This window comes from Diplotaxodon limnothrissa, linkage group LG3 (assembly GCF_057381915.1).
Source record: "Diplotaxodon limnothrissa isolate DT_005_m linkage group LG3, D_limnothrissa_male_GT1.1, whole genome shotgun sequence".
Classification (NCBI taxonomy): Eukaryota; Metazoa; Chordata; class Actinopteri; order Cichliformes; family Cichlidae; genus Diplotaxodon; species Diplotaxodon limnothrissa.
In genome coordinates, this window is record NC_140598.1 from 21707945 (window position 1) to 21734646 (window position 26702).

Genomic DNA, 26702 nt, shown 5'->3' on the forward strand with positions numbered 1-26702 from the left:
CTGGGTAGATTTTGGCATAGAAAAAGTGTTCATGTGAATTTGTGAGTGCCCTGATGTACTCATTTCTAATTTACTCACTCGGCCTCTCTCAGTGAAAATCCTAGTACAGTGAGCTGTCACTAAATGTTTCCTTCAGTCTAAATTAAAGCTACACAGTCAGAAAACACCAGTCTGGCATGAACTGAATTCAAGACCAGTTCTCTTACTTTGAAGCTCTGGCTCCTCCTCTCTCTGACTGGCTGTTCACATTAACCCTGAACTGAAGATTCGTATTACCAGTGAATCAGTGTGTCTACAGCTCTCTGCAAACTCAGCAGGAATAGTTAGTCTGAAGCTTTTAGCTCTAATGACCCTAAAGGTTTTTTTCATGGATCGGCAGAAATGTTTGAAAATGTTTTTCAAAATGTTGTTATGTGCACATGAATGATTTGTGTTTCCTCTGCAGGTGAAGGTAGAAAGTGTGTGTGAGCTGATGTGAATTGAGCAGCATGGATCAGTGTGAAGACAGAGAGGAGGGAGTCCCTCCCTCTAAAACCACTCTGTGTGGGGAACATGAGAGCCAGACCAAAGCGCAGAGGTGAGATGACCATCTCTAACTGTCCATGACTCTTCTCCATGTCACAGCTCAGCACTCGCATCACTGCTCCATCATTATTCACAGGAACCAACCTGGACCTCCACCCAGCTCTGTGTCCTTAATGAGTGACCACTCAAAACGAGACCCCATTGAATTTAAACACCAGCACGTGTCTGCTCCAGAGAGGTGAGCAGTTATTAACATGAACTATTTGAATGTCAGCCAGGTGTCTGATTTAAATGGTGATGCTCGTTGTATTTTGTTTTATTTTTTTATTAATCTTTCATGGTTTCATAAATGCATCTCTGTAGGAGACCACTGGCTAAAAGGACATACACAAAAAAACGAGGAACTAAATGTAAACATGAGCCTGAACCCAGCTGTATGTCCTTAAGGAGTAAACAGTCAAAACGTGACCCCATTGAATTTCAACAGTCGCCTGCTGGAGAGAGGTGAGCTGTTAGTAACACTCTTTCATGTCAGTACAGTGTCTGATTTAAATGATGATGCTTATTTTATTTTTTATTTTTATAAATCCTTCATGGTTTCAAAAATTTATCTCTGTAGGAGACCATTGACTCAAACAACATCCAGGAGAAAACGAGGAACTAAACGTATAAATGAACCTGGAACCAGCTGTATGTCCTTAAGGAGTAAACAGTCAAAACGTGACCCCATTGAATTTAAACATCATGGGTCTGCAGCATACAGGTGAGCTGTTAGTAACATGAAGTCTTTGAGAGGTATCCTGATGCATACTTAGTCATCCATTTAAGTTAATCCCAAAAAGATGATTCTGTTCATTTGGACGTTGTGTTTTCAGTGGTAGAAACATGTTGTCACTCATCCAAGTGACACTTTTTGGATTTACTTTCTTTACTTTCTTGGATTATTGACCATGCATCAAGACATTTTAACCCACTTTGTCAAGTACTGGCTTAAGCTAACATGACTATGAGCAAACAGCACTGAACCACCTGTTGTTCAGCCTCAGATGCAGACAAAACAGGATTACTCCTAGAAGTCTGCAGATGAGCTCTTCAGTTAAGGGCCTTGGAGCAACAAGAAATCTTTAGGAAGACGCAGAACTAGCTCCTCAATGAATGTTTCAAAGAAACAAATTTTATCATTAATGTGCTAAAATCTGAAGAGGAGTGGATGCCACAGAGACTTACAATGCTTCTAGATGAGAATACTCCTCAAAGGGTGTTTGAATTCAGTAAGACAATCCAACTAGCACAGCATGAAAAGTCCAAGACTAACAAAGAAAGTTTTACTTAATTGTTGTTTACCAGAAACCACAACAAATTGAGTATTGAGAGACTTCCTGATCAATGGTTCTTGGTCAATGGTCATGACATTTTGCATATAAATGATCAAGTAACTGACCTCACAGCCCATTGTTCATTCTGTGGAGATTTCAGTCATTGTACAAAGGTATTGTTTATAAGGCTTAGGAAACCTGCAGTCAGCTGAGAATGAAGTATGAGTGACGAAATGTTTCTCCCATTGAAAATGCTACATCCAGATGAACAAAATCAACTTTTTGGGATCTTTGAGAGGTAAATAACTACCTGATGTTGTTGAAAAGAAGACTGTAACTGGGTGTAAATTTACACAAATGTGAGAGTTCTAAAAAAAAAACAGTAATACATTTAACTATGTCTCTTAAGCTGGATGTAAACAAAAAATAAATGTTCAAAGTTTTAGAACATGTTTAGTGCCATCTTTGAACATTTGAGCCTGCTGCCAATAGACTTACATTACATTATTTCCTGACTAGTTACAGAATCAACAACAATAAAACTAAATATCAAGTTCAATGCCGAGTTGCTGAAACAATGAATTTATGTTCATAACAAGGATATACTCTCCACTTTCACTTGTTTTTCACTGCGATATCAGTTTTGCCAGTAGTTAGCTAACATTATGTTTTGTAAATCTATTGGCAGCAACCTACATGGTGACATCTTCTGTAACAGCAAAAGATGGCACTAAATACTTCTAAATCTAGTGTTTCAAACAGTATTTAAATCTAGGACAGTATTTAGAGCAGGGCTCTGACAAAAAAAAAGTAGAGACGAAAAGCCCTGAGGAACTAAACATGAAAGAAATTAACTCCACAGAAAAATAAGCTTAATCATGGGCAAAACAAACTCAACAGGCACACAGGAATCACACAGGAGCTTATATTCAAAATAGCAGCTGGATACACTACAAGCTCTAATTTACTTTGCTCTTGGAATATAAGCCAGCAGATTGGCTACTTTTTTCCTGGACTGGATGAACAGCTAAATATTGTTTAAGAGTTAAATTATATTGATGAGATAAACGTCACTAGAAGTATCTGTGTCTTTTCCTTTCCTTGTCTCTCTGGAGACAGATTTCATGGGGACTAACTCTTCATGATTCCTCCACAGAGTGGATCAGGAGAGCTCAGAGGTTCCGAGGGGTCACTCTGCCCAGCAGCATCAAACACAGCTGGACTCCATATTTATGGTCCGTACATGTACAACACTTACTTTTGTCTGTGAAGGTTCTCAGTCATCCAGGTCATCGTAGTCAAAGGAGCTTGCAAAGAAAAGCGTCTGGACTTCTTTAAGTTGCTTGAAGACGTTTCACCTCTCATCCGAGAAGCTTCTTCAGTTTTAAGGTCAAATGGTGGGGAGTCCCAGATTTAAACCTAGTGGGAGAATATCCCCCCAAAGAGGGAAAAAAGGAGCCCCTGATGATCCTCCAATCGCCTGAGCCAAGGTGTGAAAATGGGTGTGGGTCCCAATCAGCCAGAGTTTCGGGTAAGCTCATTGTGAAACCTGGCCCAGGATGTGAGTGGGCGTTAAGGCGTCTGGGGAGGGCACTCAAAACTGGATTATAGATGGCAGAGAGTTGGTGTCGTAAACCCCCGCCTCTGTTCAAAGATGGTCGCTCACAGTGGACATAGATGACTTCTTTCACTCCTCTTTCAAACCATCTGTCCTCTCTGTCCAAAATGTGAACATTGGTATCCTCGAAAGAGTGACCTTTGACCTTTAGATGCAGATGGACTGCTGAGATGAGATGATGAGATAGCCTTTATTTGTCAGTTGCAGGTCTTTTGCCCACAACCGAGATGACAGACCTTGCCGACCATACATACAATACACAAACATCACATTGGGGAGACAGGTCAGGTTAGGTAGCAAGGAAAAAAAACATCAAAATGTGTAACACAAAAGGATAATACAGGAATGCACAGATATCAACACACCATAGCACAATAAACACAGACAAGCAACATGGGAAAGAGTCCCAGTGTGTACATCTGATCTGGGACCACTGCAATCTTTCGACTGCGCCTCCAACTGACCCGATGTCCACATCAGAGGGGAGGTAAGCGTTGGAGGTGGCGTTGGATCCGGGGTAGGGAGGGTGATGCGTCGGTGAGTCCTTATCAGTATCAGTATATGTATGTGTGTGCATGTCCATAGTTCAGCTGAGACAGTGTCCTTCGCCCTGCCAGGCAAAGTAAACAGTCTTCCAGCCAACCCAGGTGGCCTTGCATGGAATGGGAAGGAACAGACTAAACACAGTCGTTATCAGGGTGTTTTGTTCAGCTCCGGCCTTGCAGCTGGCGCCGAAGGGGTATCTGCATAAGTGATGTTATTTTTTACTTTAGTGCGAACAGCTCATATGAATTTCAAAGCAGTTCTACAGTCCAACACTGGTCTCTCAATCTCCCGTTGGAGAGCCGCGAGTTTCGCCATACTTGCGTTCTGTGATGTTGTCATTTCTTGTGCTCAAGGAGCCAATTTCTGAGAACTCCACAGCGTGGCTGGCAAGAAAGGGTATAAAAGAAGAAAAACTAATGACATGGCCACCTTGTTCACCTGATCTGAACCCCATTGAGAACCTGTGGTCCATCATCAAATGTGAGATTTACAAGGAGGGAAAACAGTACACCTCTCTGAACAGTGTCTGGGGGGCTGTGGTTGCTGCTGCACGCAATGTTGATGGTGAACAGATCAAAACACTGACAGAATCCATGGATGGCAGGCTTTTGAGTGTCCTTGCAAAGAAAGGTGGCTATATTGGTTTTCGCCATACTTGCGTTCTGTGATGTTGTCATTTCTTGTGCTCAAGGAGCCAATTTCTGAGAACTCACGGCAGTGTGCCTCCCCGAGATGTCATCCAATTTTGCACCCAGAGATGTTATTCCGGGCTAGCCCTTCAGAGATGTATCCAGTCTGCAGTCAGAGATCTTATTCTGAGTATTCACAGCAGCCGTAGCCTCTCCAAGATCTTATCCGTGCTGACTCAATGGGCCCATTTTGAGAAACTCACGCCTCTCCCATCTTTCCAATCCCAGCGGGCAGCCTTGTGGGGGTTTGAACAGCCGGTTCCGCTTTCTTAATTCTTTGATAAGTCAGGCCCAAGCCAGCTCCGATCAGCCAGAACCCTGTTACCATGGTTCCGAATAGGTAGATATCCTCAGCACTCAGGCTCACCCAAGCCAAAAGTTCTCGTTGAGAAAGGGGTGTCAATTGCATTTAGGGACCAGTTGATCCAATCCATAATTCCTCTTTTAGGTTTTAGAGAACAGACTGTGAGAGAATCTTCCAGGGAAAATACAAAAAAAACACGAGACTAGACAAGGACATAAGCAGGGAAGATAAGGGAGAGGAGAAAAAGTGCGTCCGCCTTCTCCGAGAGCCAAAGAAGAGAGTCATGTCCTGTGGAGGGGGCTCTTCTATGTTGTGCCATGCGCTTGTGAATTGGCTGTTTGGTCTCTCCAATATAAAGGTCTGGGCATTCCTCGCTGCACTGTACAGCATACACCACATTGTTAAGTTTGTGTTTAGGAGTTTTGTCTTTCGGGTGAACCAATTTTTGTCTGAGCGTGTTGCTGGGTCTGATATGCACCGGGATGTCATGCTTGGAGAAAACTCTACTGAGTTTACATAGGGGATGACAATGTTGTTGCGTCTGTCCTTCTTATCCTCCCTCGCTGGTGTCTGATCTTCTTTTCTGTGCCTCTTTGCTGATATTATGAACGCCCAATTAGGATAACCGCATGTTTTGAGTGCTTCCTTTAAAGTCTCATCCACCCTCTCCAGTGCCAAAGTCCCTCCATCCAACCTCACAATACAGGGAGTGCAGAATTATTAGGCAAATGAGCATTTTGTCCACATCATCCTCTTCATGCATGTTGTCTTACTCCAAGCTGTATAGGCTCGAAAGCCTACTACCAATTAAGCATATTAGGTGATGTGCATCTCTGTAATGAGAAGGGGTGTGGTCTAATGACATCAACACCCTATATCAGGTGTGCATAATTATTAGGCAACGTCCTTTCCTTTGGCAAAATGGGTCAAAAGAAGGACTTGACAGGCTCAGAAAAGTCAAAAATAGTGAGATATGCAGCAGTCTCAAAATTGCAAAGCTTCTGAAGCGTGATCATCGAACAATCAAGCGTTTCATTCAAAATAGTCCACAGGGTCGCAAGAAGTGTGTGGAAAAACCAAGGCACAAAATAACTGCCCATGAACTGAGAAAAGTCAAGCGTGCAGCTGCCAAGATGCCACTTGCCACCAGTTTGGCCATATTTCAGAGCTGCAACATCACTGGAGTGCCCAAAAGCACAAGGTGTGCAATACTCAGAGACAGAGTAAGAAAGGCTGAAAGACGACCACCACTGAACAAGACACACAAGCTGAAACGTCAAGACTGGGCCAAGAAATATCTCAAGACTGATTTTTCTAAGGTTTTATGGACTGATGAAATGAGAGTGAGTCTTGATGGGCCAGATGGATGGGCCCGTGGCTGGATTGGTAAAGGGCAGAGAGCTCCAGTCTGACTCAGACGCCAGCAAGGTGGAGGTGGAGTACTGGTTTGGGCTGGTATCATCAAAGATGAGCTTGTGGGGCCTTTTCGGGTTGAGGATGGAGTCAAGCTCAACTCACAGTCCTACTTCCAGTTTCTGGAAGACACCTTCTTCAAGCAGTGGTACAGGAAGAAGTCTGCATCCTTCAAGAAAAACATGATTTTCATGCAGGACAATGCTCCATCACACGCGTCCAAGTACTCCACAGCGTGGCTGGCAAGAAAGGGTATAAAAGAAGAAAAACTAATGACATGGCCACCTTGTTCACCTGATCGGAACCCCATTGAGAACCTGTGGTCCATCATCAAATGTGAGATTTACAAGGAGGGAAAACAGTACACCTCTCTGAACAGTGTCTGGGGGGCTGTGGTTGCTGCTGCACGCAATGTTGATGGTGAACAGATCAAAACACTGACAGAATCCATGGATGGCAGGCTTTTGAGTGTCCTTGCAAAGAAAGGTGGCTATATTGGTCGCTGATTTGTTTTTGTTTTGTTTTTGAATGTCAGAAATGTATATTTGTGAATGTGGAGATGTTATATTGGTTTCACTGGTAAAAATAAATAATTGAAATGGGTATATATTTGTTTTTTGTTAAGTTGCCTAATAATTATGCACAGTAATAGTCACCTGCACACACAGATATCCCCCTAAAATAGCTAAAACTAAAAACAAACTAAAAACTACTTCCAAAAACATTCAGCTTTGATATTAATGAGTTTTTTGGGTTCATTGAGAACATGGTTGTTGTTCAATAATAAAATTATTCCTCAAAAATACAACTTGCCTAATAATTCTGCACTCCCTGTACAAGAAAAGAAGGCCGTCGCTTCCCTGAGCCAAGACTACAGCATCACTGTTTTACCAGCTGATAAGGGAAGATGCACCGTGGTCCTAAACACTACAGATTACCACACAAAACACCTTGCTACCATCCTTGCACCTCTCGTGGGGAACGCCCCACACCACATCAAGAACTCCACCGACTTCACCGAAAAGGTCCAGAAACTTACCCTTGATTCAGATGAAACCATGGTGTCCTTTGATGCAGTCTCTCTTCACTTGCATACCCACCACAGAGGCCGTGGAGACTGTCAGAAAACGACTACAAGATGACAGCTCCTTGGAAGACAGGACCAACTTCACACCCGATCAGATCTGCACACTGTTAGACCTCTGCCTTACCACAACATACTTCAAATACAACGAAGGCTTCTACAGACAAAAACATGGCTGCGCCATGGGCTCCCCCGTGTCACCTATTGTAGCCCAGACCTCTACATTGGAGAGACAAAACAGCCACTTCACAAGTGCATGGCACAACATAGAGGAGCCACCTCCACAGGACAAGACTCAGCAGTCCATCTGCATCTTAAGGATAAAGGACACTCTTTCGAGGATACCAATGTTCACATTTTGGACAGAGAGGACAGATTGTTTGAAAGAGGAGTGAAAGAAGCCATCTATGTCCACTGTGAGTGACCATCTTTGAACAGAGGCGGTGGTTTACGACACCAACTGTCTGCCATCTATAATCCAGTTTTTAGATCCCTCCCCAGACGCCTTAACGCCCACTCACATCCTGGGTCATCTGACCTCAGGAATTCGCACGATAAGGTGGGGCCAGGTTTCTCAATACGCTCACCCAAAACCCTGGCTGATTGGGACCCACGCCCGTTTTCACACCTTGGCTCAGGCGATTAGAGGATCATCAAGGGGTCCTTTTGTCCCTCTTTGGGGCGATACTCCCACTAGGTTTAAATCTGGGACTCCCCACCATTTGACCTTAAAACTGAAGAAGCTTCTCGGATGAGAGGTGAAACGTCTTCAAGCAACTTAAAGAAGTCCAGACGCTTTTCTTTGCAAGCTCCTTTGAACACTTTCTTTTACATCTTCATGCTGCTCTTTATGCAACAGTGGATAATCCGTATTTGGCTCCATGATTTCAGTATAATTGGGTCATTCATGAAGTATTCTGTTCCAGCTGCTGGAGGACAACATCATCAGCTTTGTGAAGAAAGAGCTGAAGAAGATCCAGAAGGTTCTGAGTCCAGGCTACCCAGAATGCTTAGAGAGTCAGAGGGAGGAGGAAGAGGAAGAGCAGAGGAGGAGCAGCAGAGAGGCATTTGTGAAAATCACCCTGGACTTCATGAGAACAATGAAGCTTGATGAGCTGGCTGACCGTCTGCAGAGAAGTAAGTGGATTTCACTAAAGATTTAAGTTGCTGGTGTAAAGAATTTACTAATTTCAAAATACATAGAACAACACATAATAATGATGATATATGGAATTTAAATTGTCTATACATTTTTTTTTAAACAGTACCTTATGTTGTACATTTTTTTTGTTTTTTCTCTGAAAACTTCTAGATGCCATTTGTCCTCACAAACTTAAATCTACACTAAAGGAGAGGTTCCAGTGTGTGTTTGAGGGGATCGCTAAAGCCGGAAACCCAACCCTTCTGAATCAGATCTACACAGATCTCTACATCACAGAGGGAGGGACTGCAGAGGTCAATGATGAACATGAGGTCAGACAGATTGAAAAGGTATGCAGGAAACGAGACAGACCAGAAACATCAATCAGAGAAGAAGACATCTTTAAAGCCTCACCTGGACGACTTGAACCAATCAGAACAGTGCTGACAAAAGGAGTGACTGGTATTGGAAAAACAGTCTTAACTCAGAAATACATTCTTGACTGGGCAGAAGACAAAGCCAACCAGGACATCCAGTTCATATTTCCATTCACTTTCAGAGAGCTGAATGTGATGAAAGAGAAAACGTTCAGCTTGGTGGAACTTGTTCATCACTTCTTTACTGAAACCAAAGAAGCAGGAATCTGCAGCTTTGAAGAGTTCCAGGTTGTGTTCATCTTTGATGGTCTGGATGAGTGTCGACTTCCTCTGGACTTCCACAAAACTACAATCCTAACTGACCCTAGAAAGTCCACCTCAGTGGATGTGCTGCTGATAAACCTCATCAGGGGGAAACTGCTTCCTTCTGCTCACCTCTGGATAACCACACGACCTGCAGCAGCAAATCAGATCCCTCCACAGTGTGTTGACATGGTGACAGAGGTCAGAGGGTTCACTGACCCACAGAAAGAAGAGTATTTCAGGAAGAGATTCGGAGATGAGGAGCAGGCCAGCAGAATCCTTTCTCACGTCAAGACATCACGAAGCCTCCACATCATGTGCCACATCCCAGTCTTCTGCTGGATGACAGCTACAGTTTTGGAGAATGTGCTGAAAACCAGAGAGGGACGTCTGCCGAAGAACCTGACTGAGATGTACATCCACTTCCTGGTGGTTCAGGCCAAAGTGAAGAAGGTCAAGTTTGATGAAGGAGCCCAAACAGATTCACACTGGAGTCCAGAGAGCAGGGAGATGATTGAGTCTCTGGGAAAACTAGCTTTTGATCATCTGCAGAAAGGAAACCTGATCTTCTATGAATCAGACCTGACAGAGTGCGGCATCGATATCAAAGCAGCCACAGTGTTTGCAGGAGTGTTCACACAGATCTTTAAAGAGGAGAGAGGACTGTACCAGGACAAGGTGTTCTGCTTCATCCATCTGAGTGTTCAGGAGTTTCTGGCTGCTCTTCATGTCCATCTGACCTTCATCAACTCTGGAGTCAATCTGCTGGAAGAGCAACAAACCACCCCCCAGAAGTCTGAAACAACAGAATCGACTCACTTCTACCAGAGTGCTGTGGACAAGGCCTTACAGAGTCCAAACGGACACCTGGACCTGTTCCTCCGCTTCCTCCTGGGTCTTTCACTGCAGACCAGTCAGAGTCTCCTACAAGGTTTGCAGACACAGACACGTACAGAAGGTAGTTCACTGACCATTCAGGAAACCATCCAGTACATCAAGAAGAAGCTCAGTGAGAATCAGTCTGGAGAGAAAAGTATCAATCTGTTCCACTGTCTGAATGAACTGAATGATCGTTCTCTAGTGGAGGAGGTCCAGCGGTACATGAGTTTAGGAAGTCCCTCAATACGTAATCTTTCCCCTGCTCAGTGGTCAGCTCTGCTCTTAATCTTAGTCTCATCAAAAAAAGATGCAGACCCAAAGACATTTTCTTCAGAGGACGCTCTTCTGGAGCTGCTGCCAGAGGTCAATGCCTCTAATAAATCTCTGTAAGTAAATATGTGCTGATGCCTTTATTTAGTAAATGGTTATTCTAGTTAACATCAGTGTTGGGTAAGTTACTTTAAATTAGTAACTTAGTTACATTACTAGTTACTTCTATCAAAAGTAACTCAGTTACTTCAAGTTACTCGTTACCTTCAGAGTAACTAGTTACTAGGGAAAGTAACTTTGGTTTTACTCATAATTCTCTTGTTAATGTGTTGCTTCCGTAACTGGATACCCAGCAAGATTGCCAGTCTTCTAGCTTGCTTACTTGCCACAAGTGCACTGTGCCACCTATAGAAAGGAAAAAATAATGTGCACATTTCCAAGAGAGAAATCCCACACCTGATTCTATCCTAGCCATTCTATCCTCGCTTTTTACATCCAACACAAAAACTGCAGTCGTGGTGCTTTGATTGAACTCAGAACTCGGAAATTCTGCCTTCTGAATAGGAAGATGTAGGTAACACCAGACTGCAGATGAGCTGCATACAGAGCTGGACTGGGACAAAAAAATCGTCCCGGGCATTTTGACTAGAGACCGGCCCACCATTATAGCAAAGATCATAAAGCCTTTGAATGAAAACAAACGCTGTTGTGACAGTGATGTACACTGTTCTGATGGTATATATGTATCAATCTATCAATTGTTTGTTGTAAGACTCAGATAATTATTTTTTTTAAAGTGAGACATTTTAAATGAGAATAAGAAAGTATTTCTTTGTGCCCCCCTCTCCCTTTTAATGCCCTACATGGACCCCTGGCAACACTTTGCTAGACCCGCCCCTGCACAGTTACCAGCTGTCAGCTACTTAGAAAAGGATCCTGGTGTTATTTGTCTCTCAGAAACAGTTCATAACTTCCCTTCAACTCATTCATGTCACCTAAAAGGTAAACCTGTTTCTCCATCACAGCTCTGATGATTCAGTAAGGACATCTCCTGGTTTCATCTTCATGTTTCCCTCTCATCACATATCCAAACCGACATCATGACCAGCAGCTTTTTTGCAGCTGTGGCTCCAGCAAACATCAGCTGATACTAGAAATTAATATTAAATAAATTCTAACAACAGCTGATCAAGCTTAAAAGTGCTGCTGTTGTGTAACGCGACATCCACTGGTTTCCTCTTTCTGGCGCAAAGTGGGCGATAAATAAACGAGAGAGAAAAGCCAATCAGCTGATCATTGATCAGTTTCATGATTGAAGTAGAAACAGGAGAGGGAGGGTGAGAGGATGAGAGAAGAAGAGGCAACTGTGCAGCATAAAGACGCAGAAAAAACTCTAGCTTTGTGTCTTTTCCATTGTAGCTGAAGTCCGGGACAAACTGTGTTCCTTTTCACCTCAATACGAAACGCGTAATATTTTCTCTGAATACGAGACGATTCCGTTTTTTACGGGATGGTTGGCAACTCTAATAATTAACCTTATGAACAAAATAAAGTTCAACATCAGTAACATAGCACCCACCCAGCTGTATAGAAACTCCGTCATGCTAGCTAGCACGCAGTACGAAAAAGTCAGCATAACGAAAATAAACTCCACCTAAACTTGGTTTATATCTGACCCAGATGGACTGCAGGTTATAACTTCTTACCTGAAGTTCAGTTCACCTGACACTCTCGGACCGGCGGTGTTAGGATGTCTGGGTCGTTGACCCAGGGTTTTTGAGTTTATTATATTATTTATAATTTCTAGTCTTTGGTTTCTTTGAGTTCTGTCTTATGGTTTATGTCTCTGTCTTCTCTAGTTGCTTTGTCTCCCCTGTCAGCTGTATCCCCTTGTCTAGTTCGCGTCTCTGTGTATCCTTAGTTGCTATATCCCCGTGTCCAGTCAGTGTCTGTGTTTGCCCTGGTCCCACATCTCTGTTCCCTCTGTTGTAGGGCCTGCATGTGAGTCTGTGTCTTTTGTTCAGTCTGTGTTATGGGTTGCCTGTTTTACTTTGAAAGTCCATGTCTGATGTTAATGTGTCTGGTTTTGCTTCCCCTTGTCTCGTTAGGCCTGATTTGCCCCAGCTGTGTTTCCCTCCTGTTACACATTCCCTGATTGCTCCCTCTGTGTATTTGAGCCCTGTGTTTCTTTGTGTCTGGGTCGCGATCTACCGTTTACCTAGCTGTGTGTTCTGTCAATCCTCCAGTTTAAGTTTATTTTGATTTTTTCCAGTTATTTTATATTTTGAGTTTTACATTAAAGCTGTTTTGAGTTCACGACTGTCTCCGGAGTCTGCACCTTGGGTCCTATTCCTGTCTGCACACAGCCACTCATAACAGGCGGCCGCTTCGGGTCTCTCCTCTTGCCTCCCTTTTCCTTCATCCACCTGCTGGCTTCCACCACTTGCTAATGTTATTGAATCTGTGGAAGCTCCGCGATAGCCACCACACGAAGTAACGAATAACGAGCCTATCTAAATCCCAGTAACGAGTAACGCGTTCCCGGTTTTGGCATAATAACTAGTTACCGTGCTCGTTACCACAATAATAACGTAGTTACTGTAACGCGTTACTTAATAATGCGTTAGTCCCAACACTGGTTAACATAAAGCAGTTTTAAAAAAACTAATGGTTCAGGGGTTTGAAAAATATATAAAACATTTACATTGTCATCAGTATTCAAACCAACTGTTAATGCATATGAAGCAGCAACAATTGTCAGCATTTCTGACAAAAAACTAGGTGCAGTTGTTATTAAAGTAATGTGCAGACCCACCCTGTACTGAATACACAAGTGCTAAACATAAACTCTTCAAAAACAAATACAAAAAAAGAAAAAAATAATCACACATTTTTTTCATACCAAAACCACATAGACTAAAACAGTGTTCTGTTACTGCATTGTTCACTCATCAGTTCTACCTCATTTCCAAAATACTGCTCTGCTACAATCGGCCTTGCTTGTACAATCACCCAAATTTCACCAGCTGCTGATGAACTGAATCATTTTCCTCATGTTGCTTGTGGTTCCTGGTTCCAGTTCTAAGAATAAAATCTCACTGTCTTTATTTTCTACAACTTTGTCTCATTTCCCTCACCCTTGATTCCTCTACGCTGACTAGTCCTGTCCTCCCTTTCAGTCTTTGTTGTGGTTTTGTATTCAGTTTGATATTTAATTTCTTACTGACTTCTATCAGTCAGTGAATTGCTTGCTTGTTTAGCCTGTATGTCCTCTGCATCCTGCACTTTGGGTCAGTCCTGGTTCCACAAACTGTGCGATTCTTGACAGATTGGGACAGAATGCCATGACCAGTATGGACCTGTGAAAAGGTACCATTAACACTTTGGATAATAAGGCACTAGACTGCTGAATTTATCTAGCTCCTCTGTGGATGACCCTCATGTAAGCATTTTGGTCATTGCTCTATCTGCTTCTGCAGGAATAATTGCCAAGAAGTCTTTACTACTCCTAACCTTGGAGCCTTGAGTGGAGGTCACACTCTCTGGCTTTGTCCACACTAGCCCGAATAAAAACACGTAGGTTCCAGTCCTGCGCATGCAAAAAATTGAGTGAGAATTAAAGAATTTGAAGAATCTGGAGCATGTACAAACCGATATTAATCTGATATTAATCTTTTTTAGGGTTGTCAAAATTGAGAGCAATCAAAACAACCGCTGTAACAAATGCCCTCCACTATCTTTGTTTATTTGGTCACATGACTGCATCAAATGACTAAAATACGTCATTGTTTTAGAAAGTCTGCATTTCCGTGTGTCTCACTGCAACATGACAGCTCAGTTTTGAAATGTATGTGTTTTCCGAGTGTCCGCACTGCGACGGGACAGCTGCATTTTGTAATGCATGCGTTTTCTAGAGCGTTTTTAAAATGCTGCGGTTTTCCTTGACAAAAGCGCCATCTCAGTGTGGACAGGAGGCCAAAACGGAGAGAAAACAATGCATTTTCGTTTGAAAAACTTTGAAAAAGTACACAGCAGTTGTTAGCGTGACGTAGCCTTAAATTGGTACTAATGTGCCATTTTGTCCACTCCTGTCAACAACTCGGCCAGCAGGTTTCAGAAACTGTGGCAGAGCACTACAAAGGATGCCTTATTGTAAGGCTAAAAAAAACTAATTCTCATACAAATACATTTTACTTGCTGCTTTACTTTTGGTTTTGCCTGAGAACAATAATTTCCCTCTTAAGTTGATATTTTTGCTAATTTTCTTGATGTAAACATTTTAATCGGTACACTGTTTATATGAAGTGATTTAGTTTAATCAGTTCAGTTCAGTTCAGTTCATTTTTATTTCAAACATTTCAAACATGTGCCTTCACAATCATTACAAAATATCATTCCATTATTTGTTTGAAAAGGAGTAGGCTGAAGTATTTACTTATTTGTCCCTACCCCCACAAGTTTTACCTCTCATTCATTTAATTTTTTTTGTCTTAAATTAAACAAACAACATATGAAACATATGAAGTAAAACAAAACATAACATACATAAATCAAAACAAGAAATTAGCAAGCCCCACCACAGTATAGTTTCTTTCATATGAAAAATACAGAATGTGTATATTTGCAGATACACAAGTTATGGAAAAACAACAAACCAAAACAAAACAAAAAAACCAAAAAAGAACCGCAACACCATTTCCAGCAACATTACCGTCCTGGGTTAACCCCGTTTTCTTCATTCTTATACTTATTTAAAATTAGGTTTTTATATTTTACTTTAAACTGTTTTATGTTTTGACTGTCTTTTATTTCTTCTGTTAGACTGTTCCATAATTTAACTCCTGCAATTGAGATAGACATAGTTCTTAAAGTTGTTCTAGCACTTTGTATTTTTAAATTCCATCTCCCTCTTAAGTTATACCCACCTTCTCTTTCTATGAACAATTTACAGATTTCTTTGGGAAGCAGTTTATTTCTTACTTTATACATTATCTGCGCTGTTTTAAGCTTCACCAAGTCTTGGAATTTGATAGCTTGCATTTTGACAAAGAGTGCATTTGTATGGTCCCTGTACCCTACATTATTTATTAATCTAATGGCCCTTTTCTGTATTATAGTTATTGTTTGTGTGTTACTTTTGTATGTGTTTCCCCAGACCTCTACACAGTAGCTCATATATCAAAATCACAAACTGCATTACTTTTTCAGACTGAGTCTCTGTAACCTGTCAGAGACAAACTGTGAAGCTCTGTCCTCAGTCCTCAGCTCCCAGACCTCCAGTCTCAGAGAGCTGGGCCTGAGTAACAGCAAGGATTCAGGAGTGGAGCCTCTGTCTGATGGACTGAAGAGTCCACAGTGTAAAACTCTCAGGTCAGATCAAGTGAAAAAAAAATATATTATGAATTGTCAAAATGACTTTGAGATCAAAGAAAAATAATAAAATTTACATTGCCAAATGTCGTAGTTCTTTAGTCCTGATGACTCTTAAGCAGTTTTGTTTGTTTGTTTTTCAGAGTGATGGGCTGTAACCTCTCAGAAAGAAGCTGTGAAGCTTTGTCCTTGGTTCTTAAATCTCAGTCCTCTAGTTTAGGAGAGCTGGACCTGAGTAACTCCAACCTGCCGGATTCAGGAGTGAAGTGTCTTTGTGATGGACTAAAGAGTCCAAACTGTAAACTAAATACTCTTAGGTCAGACCGAGCTATATGTTTTTTTTTTCAATCTGATGACAGAATTAATAAGTTAAATGTTTTAGCTAAAGGAATTACAAGGTAAAGAGAAGAAGCAGGATTAGATATTTCTAAAATAATAATACAGCATTTCACTTTAACAAAAATGTTATTTTATCATGTTTGTTAATCTGTTATCTTTCAGACTGAGTCACTGTAGCCTCTCAGATGGAGATTGTGAAGCTCTGTCCTCAGTTCTCAGCTCCCAGTCCTGCAGTCTGAAAGAGCTGGACCTGAGTAACTCTGACCTGCAGGATTCAGGAGTGAAGCTTTTGTCTGTTGGAGTAAAGAGTGGAAACTTTAAACTGGAAACTCTCAGGTCAGGTTTTAAACTTTTCCACCGATTATCATTTAGAATCTATATTCTATTGTTCTATAAAAAAGTGAACTTTTAAAGAATTTTATTAGACTTTCAATTATTGTTTGAGATTTTTCAGAGTCACATTTCTTTAGTGATGTATTCAAAGAAAATTACTTAACACTGGTAAAGTTAGACATTTAGGGTCATTTGTCCATATTATATTTTTATTAAGAAAATATCCAAATCAGATGTTTAGGGGTCTATTAGTTTCCTTAATGCGGAAAAATCTATTTATTAATGCCACATCTGCACATTTAGATGTAAAACATTAAGAAACTAGACATCTTAACGCTCTATTCCCCATAAAGTTCTCAAAAATCAATCATCATTATAATAAAATTCTAACAGAAATCTGAGCAGCATAAACTCTTAAATATAGCTTTTAAAAAAACACTGGAGAATGTTGGTTATGAGTTTGTTTTAGATTGGATGTAAATTGTCATCTTTTTTCAGCAGATAAGATTCAAATCAAATCTAATCACTTTTATTGTCCCATCACATGTGTAGGTACACTGGTACAGTACATGTGAGTGAAATTGTCCCATCACATGTGTAGGTACACTGGTACAGTACATGTGAGTGAAATTCTTGTGTGCGAGCTTCACAAGCAACAGAGTTGTGCAAAGTACAATAACATAAGAACAAGCAAATATAATGGCTAAATCTGAGAATTATATGAATAAATATATGTACAATATAAGAGTGTATGCATATTACTGAATGTGTATACTAAATATGTATGTCTACGTGTGTGTGTGTGTGTGTGTGTGTGTGTGTGTGTGTGTGTGTGTGTGTGTGTGTGTGTATACATATTTTACAAATTAAATAGAGTAAAAATAAAATACATGTATAAAATATACAGAGGTTGGTAGTTGGATATTGTGCAAAACAAGTGGCATTCATATACAGTATGTAGTGCATAATGTTGAAGTTCCAGTAGTGGAGGTGAGGTGTCTATGACGTGTTCGTGGCCTGATGGAAAAAGCTGTCTCTCAGTCTGCTGGTACGGGACCGGATGCTGCAGAACCTCCTTCCTGATGGAAGTAGTCTCAACAGATTATGTCTGGCGTGACTGGAGTCCTTGATGATCCTCCCCGCTTTCCTCAGGCACCGCTTCCTGTAGATGTCCTGGAGGGAGGGAAGCTCACGTCCAATTATCCATTCAGAGCACCGCACTACTCTCTGGAGAGCTTTGCGGTTGTAAGCGGTGCTGTTGTACCAGGTGGTGATGCATCCAGTGAGGATGCTCTCAATGGCACAGTGATAGAAGGTCCTGAGAATGCGGGGGCTCATGCTGAATCTTTTCAGTCTCCTGAGAAAGAGGCGCTGTTGCGCCTTCTTCACTGTTTTGTTTGTGTGTACAGACCACGTAAGATCCTCAGACAGATGTACACCAAGGAAGCAGAAGCTGCACACTCTCTCCACAGCAGCGCCATTGATGGTGATGGGGGTGTGTACTTCTTTGCACCTCCGGAAGTCCACTATCAACTCCTTTGTCTTTGCGACGTTGAGGGTGAGATGGTTGTCTTGACACCAGTGGGTCAGGGCGCTGACCTCCTCCCTGTACGCCATCTCATCACCGTTGGTGATAAGACCACCACTGTAGTGTCGTCCGCAAACTTTACAATGATGTTGGAGTTGTTAGTGGCCGTGCAGTCGTAGGTGTAGAGTGAGTACAGGAGAGAGCTGAGTACACACCCCTGTGGTGCACCAGTGTTCAGTGTGATGGGGGATGAGGTGATGCTGCCCAGTCTGACCACTTGGCGTCTGTCAGACAGGAAGCTAAGGATCCAGCTGCAGAGGGAGCTGCTCAGTCCTAGATCCTGCAGTTTCCTGTCCAGCTTCGAGGGAACGATGGTATTGAATGCTGAGCTGTAATCTACAAACAGCATTCTCACATACAGTGGGGCGAAAAAGTATTTAGTCAGCCACCAATTGTGCAAGTTCCCCCACTTAAAATGATGACAGAGGTCAGTAATTTGCACCAGAGGTACACTTCAACTGTGAGAGACAGAATGTGAAAAAAAATCCATGAATTCACATGGTAGGATTTGTAAAGAATTTATTCGTAAATTAGGGTGGAAAATTAGTATTTGGTCACATAAAACAAGGAAAATCTCTGGCTCTCACAGACCTGTAACGTCTTCTGTAAGAAGCTTTTCTGTCCCCCACGCGTTACCTGTATGAATGGCACCTGTTTGAACTCATCATCTGTATAAAAGACACCTGTCCACAGCCTCAAACAGTCAGACTCCAAACTCCGCCATGGCCAAGACCGAAGAGCTTTCGAAGGACACCAGGAAAAGTATTGTAGACCTGCACCAGACTGGGAAGAGTGAATCTACAATAGGCAAGCAGCTTGGTGTGAAAAAATCAACTGTGGGAGCAATCATCAGAAAATGGAAGACATAAAAGACCACTGATAATCTCCCTCGATCTGGGGCTCCACGCAAGATCTCATCCCGTGGGGTCAAAATGATCATGAGAACGGTGAGCAAAGATCCCAGAACCACACGGGGGGACCTGGTGAATGACCTGCAGAGAGCTGGGACCAAAGTAACAAAGGTCACCATCAGTAACACACTACAACGGCAGGGAATCAAATCCCGCAGTGCCAGACGTGTTCCGCTGCTGAAGCCAGTGCATGTCCAGGCCCGTCTGAAGTTTGCCAGAGAGCACATGGATGATACAGCAGAGGATTGGGAGAATGTCATGTGGTCAGATGAAACCAAAGTAGAACTTTTTGGTATAAACTCAACTCGTCGTGTTTGGAGGAAGAAGAATACTGAGTTGCATCCCAAGAACACCATACCTACTGTGAAGCATGGGGGTGGAAACATCATGCTATGGGGCTGTTTTTCTGCCAAGGGGACAGGACGACTGATCCGTGTTAAGGACAGAATGAATGGGGCCATGTTTCGTGAGATTTTGAGCCAAAACCTCCTTCCATCAGTGAGAACTTTGAAGATGAAACAAGGCTGGGTCTTCCAACATGACAATGATCCAAAACACACCGGCCGGGCATCAAAGGAGCATTTGAAAGTCCTTGAGTGGCCTAGCCAGTCTCCAAACCTCAACCCAATAGAAAATCTGTGGCGGGAGTTGAAAGTCCGTGTTGCTCGGCGACAGCCCCAAAACATCACTGCTCTCGAGAAGATCTGCATGGAGGAATGGGCCAAAATACCAGCTACTGTGTGTGCAAACCTGGTAAAGACCTATAGTAAACGTTTGACCTCTGTTATTGCCAACAAAGTCTGTGTCTGTGAAGGTTCTCAGTCATCCAGGTCATCGTAGTCAAAGGAGCTTGCAAAGAAAAGCGTCTGGACTTCTTTAAGTTGCTTGAAGACGTTTCACCTCTCATCTGAGAAGCTTCTTCAGTTCTAAGGTCAAATGGTGGAGAGTCCCAGATATAAACCTAGTGGGAGAAACCCCCCACAGAGGGACAAAAGGACCCCCTGATGATCCTCTAATCGCCTGAGCCAAGGTGTGAAACTGGGCGTGGGTCCCAATCAGCCAGAGTTTCGGGTGTGTTCATTGTGAAACCTGGCCCCACCTTATCATGCGAATTCCTGAGGTCAGATGGCCCAGGATGTGAGTGGGCGTTAAGGCGTCTGGGAAGGGATCTAAAAACTGGATTATAGATGGCAGAGAGTTGGTGTCGTAAACCCCCGCCTCTGTTCAAAGATGGTCGCTCACAGTGGACATAGATGGCTTCTTTCACTCCTCTTTCAAACCATCTGTCCTCTCTGTCCAAAATGTGAACATTGGCATCCTCGAAAGAGTGTCCTTTAGCCTTAAGATGCAGATGGACTGCTGAGTCTTGTCCTGTGGAGGTGGCTCTTCTGTGTTGTGCCATGCGCTTGTGAAGTGGCTGTTTGGTCTCTCCAATGTAGAGGTCTGAGCATTCCTCGCTGCACTGTACAGCATACACCACATTGTTAAGTCTGTGTTTTGGCGTTTTGTCTTTCGGGTGAACCAGTTTCTGTCTGAGCGTGTTGCTGGGTCTGAAATGCACCGGGATGTCATGCTTGGAGAAAACTCTCCTGAGTTTCTCTGATACACCGGCTACATAGGGGATGACAATGTTGTTGCGTCTGTCCTTCTTATCCTCCCTCGCTGGTGTCTGATCTTCTTTTCTGTGCCTCTTTGCTGACTTTAAGAACGCCCATTTAGGATAGCCGCACGTTTTGAGTGCTTTCTTTACATGTGTGTGTTCCTTCTTTTTCCCTTCAGGCTTAGAGGGAACATGTTCTGCCCGGTGGTGTAGGGTCCTGATTACTCCAAGTTTGTGTTCCAGAGGGTGATGGGAGTCAAACAGGAGGTACTGGTCCGTGTGTGTGTGGGCTTCCGGTAAACTTCGATGTTGAGTTTGCCGTTCTCTTCAATGTGCACGGCGCAGTCCAGGAAAGGCAAACAGTCGTCCTTTGTGTCTTCCCTGGTGAACTTGATGTTTTTATCCACAGCGTTAATGTGCGCAGTGAAGGATTCCACTTCTTGTGTCTTGATTTTGACCCAGGTGTCGTCTACATATCTGTACCAGTGGCTGGGTACTCTTCCTTGGAAAAGCCAAGAGCCTTCCTTTCCACTTCCTCCATGTAAAGGTTGGCTACAATAGGTGACACGGGGGAGCCCATGGCACAGCCATGTTTTTGTCTGTAAAGCCTTCGTTGTACTTGAAATATGTAGTGGTGAGGCAGAGGTCTAACAGTGTACAGATCTGATCGGGTGTGACTCTCCACCATTTGACCTTAGAACTGAAGAAGCTTCTCGGATGAGAGGTGAAACGTCTTCAAGCAACTTAAAGAAGTCCAGACGCTTTTCTTTGCAAGCTCCTTTGGCCAACAAAGGTTATGTTACAAAGTATTGAGTTGTATTTTTGTTATTGACCAAATACTTATTTTCCACCCTGATTTACGAATAAATTCTTTACAAATCCTACCATGTGGATTCATGGATTTTTTTTTCACATTCTGTCTCTCACAGTTGAAGTGTACCTCTGGTGTAAATTACTGACCTCTGTCATCATTTTAGGTGGGGGAACTTGCACAATCGGTGGCTGACTAAATACTTTTTTGCCCCACTGTACGTGTCTCTCTTCTCTAGCTGTGACAGGGCAGTATGTAGTGTCAGGGCTATGGCATCATCAGTAGACCTGTTGTGGCGGTATGCAAATTGTAGAGGGTCCAGTGAGTCGGGTAGTGCAGAGCAAACAAAGTCCCTGACCAGCTTCTCGAAGCATTTGGTCACGATGGGGGTCAGGGCTACAGGTCACCAGTCATTCAATGAAGACATGGTGGAGGTTTTGGGTACAGGGATGATGGTGGCCATTTTGAAGCAGGCTGGGACTACAGACAGAGAGAGGAAAGGTTGAAGATGTGTGTAAACACTCCAGCCAGCTGAGCCGTGCATGACTTGAGGAAACGGCCGGGAATCCCGTCCAGACCAGTAGCTTTGCGCGCGTTCACCTTCCTGAAGCACTTCCGCACATCCTCCTCAGACACAGTGTGCACTCTGATGTCATCCGCGGCGCGCACACTGTCCGGTCTCATGGTGTTCGCTGTGTTTCACAATGTCCTTGAACGTGGATTTAAAAAATGTGAGCGTGGATGGATTCGTTGACACTGAATCACCCCTTAGTTATGCTGCTTTAGTGTCAGGCTTTTAGTAGAGTTCCCATGGTGCTCTGCTTTCTTCTCCATTCCCCCATTTTCACCCCTGATGCTTTTATGTGCCACTGGTGCATGTGCTTATCTCTTTCCTTAATTTGTATTTTGTTTATTGGGGTTTTTTCTCTCTCTCATCTCTTCTTTTTGCCCTCACTCTGCCACCAGTCATGGGAGATGGTCCTTTTGGAGAATGTTTTCATTGGGAATATATTTGTGTATAAATAAAGCAAAATTAAATACTACACAAAGAAGTAAATACTGAATAATGTTATTGTGTCTGAAAAACAGAAATTTGTTGTTCACAGATGGATTGTTGTTTTGTGTGTCTGCAGTCTGTCAGGCTGTCTGATCACAGAGGAAGGCTGTACTTCTCTGGCCTCAGCTCTGAGCTCCAACCCCTCCCATCTGAGAGAGCTGGACCTGAGCTACAATCATCCGGGTCACTCAGGAATGGCTGGATTGAAGGATCCACCCTGGAGACTGGACACTCTCAGGTATGGAGGGAATGTCTGATAGAGGAGGAACAGCTGGAAACATTTCATGTGTCCTTCACTCACTTCCTGTTTGTTTCATACACACATCACATGAAACGATCCATAAAGGATAGAAATGTAGGAGACCTACATGTTTCAGTATTATTAACAGTTCAGATTACAGAAATATTTATCCCTGAACAAAACAACTGCTGGAACTGTTAGAATAAAATCATTCTTCTATTTTTGAGCTGTGGTAGAAACTGACAACTACAGGGAGATGGACAAAGGTCACAATGGGATTTTAAAAGCCAATACACGATATACAATAATGGAACTGGAAACAGTCCAATATCTTGACACAAAGCAAATCATCCAGGTAAGTAAATCTCCAAAATATGATTCCACTGATCAATGGCCATGAGTAGCATTCACAAAGAGTTGGGGAATGGCTGCAATCACAGCATTGTAAGATGGTGACAGATTATGCCCCCTCCTTGATTCAGAGATGGTCTTTCCCTTTTCACGTAAATGGCCTGCATGACTCTGTGCTCAAACCAGCGTTCCTGCCTGTCCAGGATGTGTACATCCTCATGAAAACAACCCAGTAGAAATGCTCATTTGGAGAAGAGCCCAGTGAAAGCTGTAGAGGCAGGAAGGAAGTGAAAAAGTGAAGCATGGTGGGATCAAGAATGTAACACAGCAGTAAAGGACAGAAACAGTATTCAGAGATCTTACAGGAAGCACAATATAACAAAGGTCATCACATTGAAATGTTAAATCTGAAATATCCTGGAGAAGAAGATGGTTCAAAGCAGCTCTTAAATCTATGACAATTATTTCCTGTGGGAAGGATCATGATGCTACATCATGATGAAGCGTTTTGAGAGTGATGACTGAATATTCTGCTGCTCTTCTACAATTGAATATGGCAGGACATAAACTATTCACAAACAAATACATGGCTCACTGTTTGTGTGACACAGGCAGACATTTTTCTGTGAGAGAAATAGGATCAGAACATAAATAGTTTTCATATTTCATTCAATACAGTGGCGTACTGACAGATCCAGGATCAGTAGAAATCATCATCAGTTTGATCCACGTATGGATTGAAGTGAATTTTTAAAAATGTTGGACTGTTCCTTTATCAGTGTCTAACAGTATGTGTGTGAGAGCCGTGTAATGTCCATGTGTGCATGCTGATTGTGCTGGTCTGACCCTCCTCCTCCTTTCAGGGTGGAGCCTGCTGGAGCCCGATGGTTGAGACCAGGTCTGAGGAAGTGTAAGTGTGTTTTTAATGTGATGCATGAAAACAAAGCAGCACTCATTCAACCATCTTAACACGGTCACATCACTCAGTCACATCTCTGATGTCAGGAGTCGTCATCAAAGTGTCAATCAATGAACAGATGATGGATCAATAACTGCAGCTGGATTGTGTTTGTTCTCTCCATCAGATTCCTGTCAACTCACAATCGACACAAACACAGTGAACAGACACATTAAACTGTCTGACAACAACAGGAAGATGACACATGTGGAAGAGGTTCAGTCATATCCTGATCATCCAGACAGATTTGATTATTATTATCAGATGATGTGTAGTAATGGTCTGACTGGTCGCTGTTACTGGGAGGTTGAGTGGAAAGAAACGGTTGAGATATCAGTGAGTTACAGAAGAATCAGAAGAAAAGGAGACAGTTATGACTGCGTGTATGGATGGAACGATCATTCCTGGAGTCTGATCTGCTCTGAAGATGATCCTCATTATGTCATGTACAATAACAGAGTGACATCCATCTCCCCCTCCCCTCCCTCCTCCTCCTCCTCATCCTCATCCCCCTCCTCCCCCCCCTCCTCCTCTGTCTCTAACAGAGTAGCAGTGTATGTGGACTGTCCTGCTGGCACTCTGTCTTTCTACAGAGTCTCCTCTGAGACTCTGATCCACCTCCACACCTTCAACACCACATTCACTGAAACTCTTTATCCTGGGTTTGGGTTCAATCTTGGTTGCTCGGTGCATCTGTGCTGAGTTGAGTGTAAAGAGTGTCCTTTTGTTAGAGAGACACTCTGACTGTTGAACAGTTCAGTCTGTACATGTCTGTCTGGTTCACTCAGAAACATGTTTTCAGATTCATGGATTCAATCAGTGGATGTTTTAAACTGTTCTAAATGATTGCTTGTAAACTTCTTCCTCTTCAGTCCTTTAGCAAACAAATGTTAATATGTAGATACTAGACTAAGATGAAGCATTTCATCTGAATTCAGTGAATGTGAACTTAGAGTTTTAGGAAATTAACTTTTTTCCAATCGTCATTTTACAAAATTTGAATATTTCAAATCAATCAAGTGTAATTGAAATGTCAGATATAAAATGAAATTCTTGAAATGTTTGTTCCAGGTTGTAAAAAGTCTAATGTAAGATGTGCATTTCAGGAAAACTGAGTGGAGTGCATTAAGCTCTATATGTACTTTAATATTAATGTTAAACCCATGATTCAAAATCCTGCTCCTCACATACAAGGTCTTAAATAATCAGGCCCCATCTTATCTTAATGACCTTGTAGTACCATATCACCCTATTAGAGCACTTCGCTCTCGCACTGCAGGCCTACTTGTTGTTCCTAGAGTATTTAAAAGTAGAATGGGAGGGAGAGCCTTCAGTTTTCAGGCCCCTCTTCTGTGGAACCAGCTTCCAGTTTGGATTCAGGAGACAGACACTATCTCTACCCCTCTGAGTACTATCCTGGCCATTTGTGGCCACTTTGCTTTTCGCTTTTCAACCATTTTTGTTCTGTTAATGCCAGTGGAATGAAACTTCCCAAAGGTGTGTATTTTTGTCAGATTTTTTAATTTTCAACATCAGCTCCTTAATAATGTCAATAATATTCACTATACACTGAATAGTTCCTCTTGGTTCTATTGTGGCCATTTGTGGCCAATTGAAACCCATTATAACCACCTTTTTTGATTCCTTGTTACTGACAGTACTATATCATGCAATTTAGGTAAAATTGCTTTCATTCTAAAGTCAACACATGAAAATTGTAGTTTTTAATGTTTTTTACCAAATTACATCATTTACCCATTTTTGGCCAAGCAAGCAATTTCATGTAATATTCTGAGTTTCTAGTAGCGGCCTTTGATGGCCTACCACACTCCAATGGACCAAAATAATGAAACAATTTTGACATAGGTTTGATCTTAAGGATCTAATAGTTTGTGTTTATGCATGACATTGCAGTACAAACATGTATTTGCAAGATAGACTGGAATAAATTCAAACATTACATAGGCTGCAGTGAATTTCTGTGGATGCAGGATATTGAGCTTTGAGGTTCCCAGTCAAACTTAGCTTTGAAGCACATGCTAAAAGCACTTTTACTCTTGTATTTTTCATCAAAAGATACCATACCCAAAATATCAACTCTAGAAATAAAAACAAAAACAAAAAAAACCCCAATCACAGGACATTTTGCAGAGTTCAAACCTGCAGCTGCAGCTGGAGCGCAAACAACAACAAACACTGTTTGTAAACGTGTCCTGGAGTTTATGCAGGTGCAGACAGAGCTACTGCTGTAAGTAAGCCTAACAGCTTCCAGATCATTTATTCTGGCAATATGGCAAGAAGGTCATCACTGCTTCAAGCACTGCCTATATGATCTGGTCAGAGAGCAAGGACAGCAGCAGTCATCTGTCCTTGATGAAAATACATCTGCCCAAGATGAAGAAACCTCCTCTCCAGAAGATGAGGGGACAATCTTCAAAGAGGCTGACTGCATCACCACTGATGTTGAGTTCTAGCCAGTGCCCGAATCCTCTTCTTTGGGGGAGGATTGGGGTTGGGGGGCATGGAGGTGGAGCCCCCCCCCCAATGATTGGAGGGCTCCACTCACTCCACTCCACTCAAGACCACTGGAGGGCTCCACTCACACCCAGTTCTCAGGAAGTGTTGTTGTTGTGTTTTGGAGTGAAAGTGTTGAGTTCTGTGGTGATGAGCAATAAACG

General features: G+C 42.5%; 1 protein-coding gene across 1 annotated transcript; it reads left to right on the forward strand.

Moving 5' to 3' along the window:
• The first annotated feature begins 488 nt into the window (after positions 1 to 488).
• LOC146634915 (NACHT, LRR and PYD domains-containing protein 3-like) lies at positions 489 to 24726 on the forward strand. The gene is made up of 13 exons (XM_085378636.1): positions 489 to 577; positions 662 to 763; positions 889 to 1029; positions 1145 to 1288; positions 2998 to 3076; positions 8422 to 8632; positions 8808 to 10581; positions 15674 to 15835; positions 15979 to 16152; positions 16337 to 16510; positions 22551 to 22712; positions 23930 to 23976; positions 24152 to 24726. The coding sequence occupies exons 1-13, from the start codon at positions 489 to 491 to the stop codon at positions 24724 to 24726; spliced, it is 3834 nt and encodes a 1277-aa protein (XP_085234762.1).
• The last annotated feature ends 1976 nt before the right edge of the window (positions 24727 to 26702 follow it).